Raw genomic sequence first — 8464 nt, 5'->3', positions numbered from 1 at the left:
ACTAGAGGCGGGCCAAAGACCAGCGCAAGCGCAGAGCGTTGCGAGTCTCGGGACCCCAGTGGGAGAGACTATGGCGCTCAACAAGAATCACTCAGAGGGCGGCGGAGTGATCGTCAACAACACTGAGAGGTGAAAACACGGCGGAAGGATCCTGGAGACTTGAAGGGCGGGTGTCGGCCACTGTGTGTGGTGGGCGGTGGGATATGGTGGAGAAGGAAATTGATGGAGCGCTGTGGGGGGGGGGGCGTGGGGGGGGAGGAAAGAGGGAGAAAGGGGTGGTAACGGCCGGAGGCGGGGCTGGAGGGAGTGGGTGGGTCGTTGGGGAGGGCCGGAGTGCTGATCAGCTGGGGTGATGGGTGGGGGTGGGGCCAGAGAATGGTGTCAGGGTTTGTTTGGGAAGCCGAGTGAGGCCCACGGGTGATTTCTTGAACCCCTTCCCAAACGAAGTCTTAAAACATAGTTGCTATTTATTAGGCGTTCACTACGTCTTTACTATGCTGCGTCAGCTCTACCTTAGGTAATACATAATCCTGTGCCGCAGAAACTATTAGACACATTTTACAGGTAGGGCAAGTGACGCCTAATGAGGTTAAAATAACTTAGACCATTGTGCTGTGAGTAACAGAAGGGGAATTGAAGGAAGGTAACTTGGCCCCAAAGTCAATAGGCTTAACTACTCCTGTACAGTTTTCTCGTATATTCCAGAACTTCTCAAGTTCCAAAAGAAAGGCTGAGGCCCTAGAGGTGGTGGAACTAAATGTCTGTCAACTACTTAACCCGGTGACCCTTATAAAGGCTTGTCTCTTGCCTGGTTCTCTTGAATTCTTAATGGCTTGTGTCAGTTCCCCGAACAAAGGTCTCCCAACTTTAAGATTCTTTTTTTCTCTCCCCTCCTTGAACTGCTGGGCTTCTCTGTTCCTCTTGTTTCTTGTTCCTTGGAATTCTGACTCTCCTGACTTGCACTATCCGGGCTTGGATTAACTTGAGAGCCAAGAGAGACATGATGGAGGTCAGAGCCCACACCCAGTGTAGACAGGCACCCATCTTGGGACTTGTCACCTGGGAAGCTGACTCAGAGGAGAAGGTGGCAGTGACAAGGCCAGGTTCTGCTGACCTCGTGTGCGTAGGTCTTGGGAAGGGGCTGGCCAGCACATGTGCCTGGTGACCACTTCTTTAACCTGAGCTGCCCCTCTTTTATTGCACCAAGAAAGGATATTTGGGACAGGAGGAGACAGCTGAATGGAACCATACGAACTCAAACCTTTTTATCTTGTAATCTGAGAAACCTTACATTGTTTTCTGGTATACTTTGTCCAGTTCTTTGGCTGAGCCAAGTACTCTGATGCCATCTAATGACTGTCCCCACTTCTACCAGTCTCTCTGGTTTTTGAGGTATGGTTTCATTCCTGTAGCCCAGGTTGGCCTTGAATTTGAGGCAGTCCTCCTACCTCAGGCTTTTAAGTGCAAGGAATTCACCAGGGCTCTTTAGTTTCATTATTTGGGAGTGATTCCTTTTTGTTTGTTTTTCCAAGACAGTGTTTTTTGTGTAATAGAGCCCTGGCTGTCCAGGACTCACTAGGTAGTCCAGGCTGGCCTTGAACTTACAGAGATTCACCTACCTCTGCCTCCTGAGTGCTGGGGTTAAAGGCATGTGCTACCATACTGGGAATTTTTTGTCTCTTAAACTGAGTCTTACCTAGGTGGTATCTACCCTCCTGGGCCTCAGCACCTGGTTCATAGCTCATTGCTACCAGTAGGGTTCTAAGGAATAACTTGAGCCACACTTCTGAAACAAATGTGTCAGCAATAATTGAAGTTTAAGTATGATGCTCAAACTTTGGAATTTAAACTTGTAAACATTAATCTTTAATTCACAAACCACTGATAGAGATAAGAGCTGTGAACTTGCCGGGAGGTGGTGGTGCATGCCTTTGGTCCCAGCATTCAAGAGGCAGAGGCAGGCAGATCTCTGTGCGTTCAAGGCCAGCTTGGTCTACAGAGTGAGTTCCAGGACAGCCAGAGCTACACAGAGAAACCCTGTCTCCAAAAGAAAAAAGAAAAAGAAAAGTTGTGAACTCTTCCCAGAGAATTGAGTACATACACACACAAAGACACACACGCACTCGCGCCCCTATCTTAAGGGCTTTATGTGCAGAAGTTTTCTGCTGCTGCAGCTAGAGAAGCTTGGACTAGGGGCTGGAGAGCTGGTTTAGCAGTTAGAAATACTTCCTGTTCTCCCAGAGAACCCAGGTTTAGTTCCCAGCATCCATATGGAACAGCTCACAACCACATGTAACTCCAGCATCAGGGGGTCCAAAGCAAATATAGAATCATATCTTTTACATACATACATATATACATACATACATTGATTGATTGATTGATGCTGGGGATGAGCCTGGAGCTATTTACATATTAGGCTTGTATTTATTTGTTTGTTTTGAGACCATTTTTCTGTGTAGCTTTGGCTATCCTGGCACTTACTCTATAGACCAGACTGGCCTCGAACTCACAGATCCACACACCACTGCCTCCTTGAGTGCAGAGATTAAAGTTGGGCCATCACAACCCGGCGTAGATTAGCTTTTACAAACACTGACAAAAGAGCTCTGGCTGGGACTGAGTTGGTGGAGTGCCCTCATAACCAGCACACGCCCAAGGCTCCGCCCTAGCACCTCAGGAAACCAACAGCTTGGGAGGTGGAAGCAGGAGGGAACTTAGCAAGTTTTGACCAGCCTGAGCTATAAGAAACCCTGCCCCCAAAACACCCCCAGACAGAACCCCACTCACAGGACTTGAGAGCGCACTAAAGTGTAAACCCAGGTGATGCGATGCAGCTGCAGAGGTGAAGGTGGTTGTCTTCTTGATCACGTGGGGCTGTAGACATAGAATGTGGGGAGATTCATAGACCAGGCTTGTTCCTCTCCATTGGGCTGTGTTGATGGTTTCGTCATAGCTCCCGTGGAGACACTCTTCTGAATGACTCTGTCCCGTCTAGAATAACTGACAGCATGTCATCTGGCCACTGTATTTTTGTTTTCTTCACAGCATCCTAATGTCCTATGATCATGTGGAGCTTACCTTCAACGACATGAAGAATGTGCCAGAGGCCTTCAAAGGGACCAAGAAAGGCACCGTCTACCTTACTCCGTACCGGGTAAGTTGTACAGCAGGATGGTTGGACTAGAGGCTCTGTGCTTTCAGAGGGTCATGTGCGTGTCTTCTTCAGCCTTGTGACACCAGTGGCCCCTGAACCCTGGGGACTGTTAGCGCCTTGCTCGGCCTGTTTTTCTGTCACATGATCCTGGATTCTAGAAGCATACTGGCCCTTTGTGCCGCTCTCCTGACCTGGGCCATGCAAATTCCACAAAACTCTCTCTGAGGTAGGATGTAGCTGCCGGGATGACTTGCCTAGAGTAGCCCTTGCGACTCCTGTGCATGGTCAGAGTGATGAATGTCACAAACAGAATATGGTAGCAGGGCCGCAACCTCCAGGCTGGGCAGAGAGCCCAGCAGAACCCTGCAGAGTGAGAGGTGCCAGGCTGCAGAGTCTGCCTGGTCTGAGGGAAACCCGTGTGGGCTCTGAGTAATAAAAGCGAGTAGGTAGGAAAGGGGCCCTGCCTGTGGGAACTTAGGAAAGGAGTGCCACGTGTGGTTGTGTCGTCGCGCCCCCCCTCCCCCAGGGGAGATGTGATGAGCACATGGGCACGTTTTCATGATGACACCTCCCACAACTCCCTCACCTCTGGGGGCTGATGTTCACGTCGTCCATTAGGTTGAGTGTCTGGTGGTTTGGAAACCCAGGGGTTGACCCACAAAGTGGAAGGAGAGAACTGACCTCTGACCTCCGTGTGTGCACTGTGGCATGTGCACACCCACCCACACAAATACAACATCAATAAATGAAATTAAGAAAATAGGAGCCGGGCGTGGTGGCGCACACCTTTAATCCCAGCACTCAGGAGGCAGAGGCAGGCAGATTTCTGAGTTCGAGGCCAGCCTGGTCTACAAAGTGAGTTCCAGGACAGCCAGGGCTACACAGAGAAACCCTGTCTCGAAAAACCAAAAAAAAAAAAAAAAAAAAAGAAAGAAAGAAAAGAAAAGAAAAGAAAATAGGAAACCCAGGGGTTTTCCAGGTATGGGACAGGAAAGTGATGTGGCTGTCAGGCAAAGTGTGACCTACAGGAGATCACAAGGATGCCTCCTCCTGGACTCTTATGCTCCATTGTGTATGGGCACAGCCTGTGCCTTCTGCCCCCAGCATCCTCCGCCTGCTCTGCCCTGCACCTAGCACCTAGCACAGGAGGCTCCTATGTGCACCGAGTCTGGCAGCCTGTGTCTGGAGGCACAGCAGTGCGTCCCCACTCATTCTGCGGCCTGCAGGTTCCTCCTGTGCACACCTGAGTCTGGCTTCTCCTGGGATGTTTGTTTCCAGCATGTGGGAGGAGCCACGTGGCTGCCAGGAGGGGACTACGCTATCTGCTCTGTCACTAGGAAGAGACCGAGCACACAGAAAGTGGCAGGTATGAGTGACTGAGCTGGCTGTGGTTCTGGCTCTGATGGCCTGGTCTCCTCTCCCCACAGGTCATCTTTCTGTCTAAGGGGAAGGACGCCATGCAGTCCTTCATGATGCCCTTTTACCTGATGAAGGACTGTGAGATTAAGCAGCCGGTGTTTGGTGCGAACTTCATTAAGGGAATAGTGAAGGCTGAAGCAGGAGGTGGGTGACAAGCTTAGCCTCTCTGGCTGCCACCTGGAAACGCCCTTTTCACATTCCTTGTCCAAGCCTCACTTCCTAGCCGAGATTATTTTTTTAAGGTTTATTTATTTATTTTACGTGAGTACACTGTAGCTGTCTTCAGACACTCCAGAAGAAGGCACCAGATCTCATTACAGATGGTTTTGAGCCACCATGTGGTTACTGGGAATTGAACTCAGGACCCCTGGAAGAACAGACAGTGCTCTTAGCCACTGAGCCATCTCTCCAGCCCCCTAGCGTGAATTAACTTTTGATACCCAGGCTAATGGCTAAGCAGTGCTTGGGGACCTTGGTTACCAAGAGCTGGGAAGTGCTGGGTTAAAATCAGCCTTTTGCTCAGAAAGTGAGCCCAACAGAACTAAATGTGTTTATTTTTACCCAGGGAGGACCCAGGTTTTAGGTTTGGGAAGGAGTTGTGTCTTGTTCCTAGGAGGGGCCTTTCATGAGAGGTAGGGAAAGGCAGCTGCTCCAGCAGAGGCTGCCAGGGCCTGCTTTGTGGCTAACTCCCAGACTCCAGGGGGTTCTGTGTGAGCCTCCCTCTGGGCTTGAGGGGCCATGTTTTGTCTTGAGGCCCCTTACCAGGAGAGTTCTACACTGGACCTTGATGCCAGTTACCAGGAGAGCTGCCACGTGCTTTGTGCTTTGTTAGAGACCTCCCCACCTCCCTCTTGCTGCTGGCTGTCCAGGCAACTCTATAGCCTTTGTGCTGGGTGGGTACTTGGCTGGGGGTGGGGAAAGTCCTGCTGAGAGGATAAGACCCCCCCCCAAGCAGGAGCTGGGCCAGTCTACAGCACAGGGCCCACCCTTGCCCACAGGCCTCCTTAGTGCTCATCGGTGGCCAGAAGAGGACAAGCCGTCTGTCTGCACTGAACCTGTTTCCCTCTCACCATTGACTGTCCTTGTCCTTCTCAGGTGGCTGGGAAGGCTCCGCCTCCTACAAGCTGACCTTCACAGCAGGGGGCGCCATTGAGTTTGGGCAGAGGATGCTCCAGGTGGCATCTCAAGGTATCCAAGCCCTTAAAAACTCGGGGCTAAGGACACATCAGACATGTGGGTTTTTTGTTTGTCCTTTTATTTTGTATCGTTCACACTAGGAGGTAACTCTCTGGGCCCAGCTGACAGGACTGGGAAGTTGGGGAAGAAACCTGTAATTCTCCTCTGAGGCTTCCCTGCCCAGAGCAGGCAGGCAACATTTTAGCAGAAATGTTTGCACTGAAAAACAAACAAAAAACCCAGCTCCTGAACTACCATCCAGTAGCCATTGTAAATCACCCAGTGCTGGGCTCAACACCCCTCCCCTCTCGCTCCTTCCCCTCCCCCTCATCCCTCACCCTTCCCCAACACATCTCTCCCTCCACTTCCCTCACACCTGGCCTTGACCCCACCATGTTGCCCTTTGTCCTTTTTCCCACCCTCCCCTCACCACATGGTGACCTAGGCAGACCCCTTGGGGTGGGCAGTGGAATGGTGGTAGGGCACATCTGTGGGCACAGTCCTGGGACCCATCAGTCCCTGGGGCAGGTGACACTCATGTCTCTCTCCCCTTGTACTTATAGCCTCCAGAGGTGAAGTCCCCAATGGAGCCTATGGGTACCCTTACATGCCCAGCGGGGCCTATGTCTTTCCCCCGCCAGTCGCCAATGGAATGTACCCCTGCCCTCCTGGCTACCCCTATCCACCACCCCCACCCGGTGAGTGTGTCCTCTGCTGCCCAGACTCAGACCCCACCCACCCACCCACCCACTAACCACACCTTCAGGCTGCAGAGGGGAAACACACCTAACAGACTTGGAGAGTTTAGAGGGCATCCCAAGACTAGTTAGGACATCCCAGGTGTAGTCCTATGAAACCAAGGGGCTGCTCACTGTCTCTGTCGCTCTCTTCCCGAGCAGAGTTCTATCCAGGACCTCCCATGATGGATGGGGCCATGGGCTATGTACAGCCCCCACCACCACCCTATCCTGGGCCCATGGAGCCTCCGGTCAGCGGCCCCAGTGCCCCCGCTACTCCTGCAGGTGAGGCCTCTCAGCTGCCAGCAGTCCTTCATGACCAGTCCTCTCCTCCCCAAGGGCTTGCAGAGAACTCCCAACAATGGCTGGAGACTACTGACGGTCAAATGATGAAGGGCCTCTGGGTTACAGACCACCCAAAAGGCACCAGCACAGTGGTAGCCTGGTGGTGAAGAGCTATATCCAAGGGCTGGGTGTGGTTCAGTGTGCACTTGCTTGAGTGGGCTGGGCCTGGGCTCTATCCCAGGTGCCACAGAACACAAATCCAAAGGTACGGTGAGATGAGGACTCTGTGGCTTCTTGGCTTATGGTGACCTTTTTGGAGTCAGAAGATCACCTCTGTAACTCAGTGTTCTCGCCTACAAATGGGCCTAGGAGCTTGGATGAGGGCGGAGGAGGGGCTCACCGCTTGCTGCTATCTCCCCATGTGTTTGCTTTAACAGCCGAGGCCAAGGCTGCAGAAGCCGCTGCCAGTGCCTATTACAACCCAGGCAACCCACACAATGTCTACATGCCCACGGTGAGTTGGCAGGGGACCGCCTTCTTAGTCACGCAGCCTGGGAGCTGGCGTTGGAAGCCAGCACAGCTAGTCCTGTGATGTCTCATGTGAACTTTTTTTTTTTTTCTCTAGAGCCAGCCTCCACCACCACCCTACTACCCCCCAGAAGACAAGAAGACCCAGTAGACCCTGCCCACTTCCCGCCTCTTACCCAGAGACCCCTTCCTGGGCCTCCCGTGGGGCTGCATCTGGGATTCCAGGAGGCCAGGGAGGGCCCTGTTCTTCCCCAGGCCTGAGTATAAAGTTAGCAGGAGCTAGCCCTGATAGAAAGGTGGAACTCCTGGCCTCTGAGAGGCACGTCCCAGCTTCTCGCCCTAGCTCAGCTCACAGCGCTCTTCTTCCCAGCTTCCCTTTCACCATCTCTGGAGCTCGCAGGAGCACGGGGTGACCCTCGTTCCTCATGATACTAGCCCCCACCCATACAGAGGGACTCTCTGGCCACTCCTCACTGCTGCCCAGCCCCTTCAGCCTGGTGACCATTGTTCTTCATCTCTTGGGCTCCTAAGACCAGCCATGTGTCTCCCCAACAGGCCCTGCCAAACCCTGTTCACATTCCTTACCCCTGGTGTGCTCCTGGCTCTGGAAGGCCGCTGTCCCAGCAGACTGTCAGTCCAGTCACACTTACCCGGCCACCTTGTTCTTTGTGAGAGCTTCCAGGGATTTTGCTGGGCGCTTCCAGTGGCTGGCATCAGAGGTGAAGCCACTGTGTTACAGAGGAAGCCCCTCTGCCCCTATGCTACTGTTTCTGGGAATTATTCGCCTCCTCTCCTCTCCCCTTTACAGGGGGCTGCTCTGCAGGAGGGATAGAGAATGCATGTCTGTCCCGCCAGGCCCTTTGATCTGGGACTGAGGCCTTCCAACTATGTGACCTCTAACCTGCAGTCTGCCCCTCTGTAAGCTTCACGCCCCCTGGATGCACTAAGAATTGCTCTTGTTCGTTCCTGGTCCAGACACAAAATGAGGAGATGGTTATTTAAAGAGAATTCCTATTTATTTGACACAAAATGTCCAGTTAATATATTAATGTGAAATAAACCCTGTTTGCACCTTGATTTGTTTGCTACAACTGTGAAATAGTAAAAACGAAGTGACTGGAGGTTCTCTGACTCTTGTGTGGTGACCAGGGTGAGGTCTTCC

At 52.3% G+C, this 8464-nt stretch overlaps 1 protein-coding gene across 3 annotated transcripts; it reads left to right on the top strand.

The window, feature by feature from the left end:
- Wbp2 (WW domain binding protein 2) lies at positions 1–8425 on the top strand. Of its 3 annotated transcripts, NM_016852.3 has the most exons (8): positions 1–129; positions 3049–3157; positions 4585–4720; positions 5672–5764; positions 6316–6450; positions 6652–6774; positions 7212–7288; positions 7400–8425. In NM_016852.3, exons 1-8 carry the CDS (start codon positions 71–73, stop codon positions 7451–7453), a joined length of 786 nt encoding a protein of 261 aa, NP_058548.1. In that variant the 5' UTR covers positions 1–70; the 3' UTR covers positions 7454–8425. The 3 variants fall into 3 exon arrangements, with proteins under 3 accessions (NP_058548.1, NP_001348375.1, NP_001334571.1); NM_001361446.1 differs by lacking the exon at positions 6316–6450 and having other exon boundaries at positions 6735–6774; NM_001347642.1 differs by lacking the exon at positions 6316–6450.
- The last annotated feature ends 39 nt before the right edge of the window (positions 8426–8464 follow it).

The sequence above is a fragment of the Mus musculus genome, chromosome 11 (assembly GCF_000001635.26).
Source record: "Mus musculus strain C57BL/6J chromosome 11, GRCm38.p6 C57BL/6J".
Taxonomy (NCBI): Eukaryota; Metazoa; Chordata; class Mammalia; order Rodentia; family Muridae; genus Mus; species Mus musculus.
This window is presented reverse-complemented; position numbering and strand designations above follow the sequence as displayed.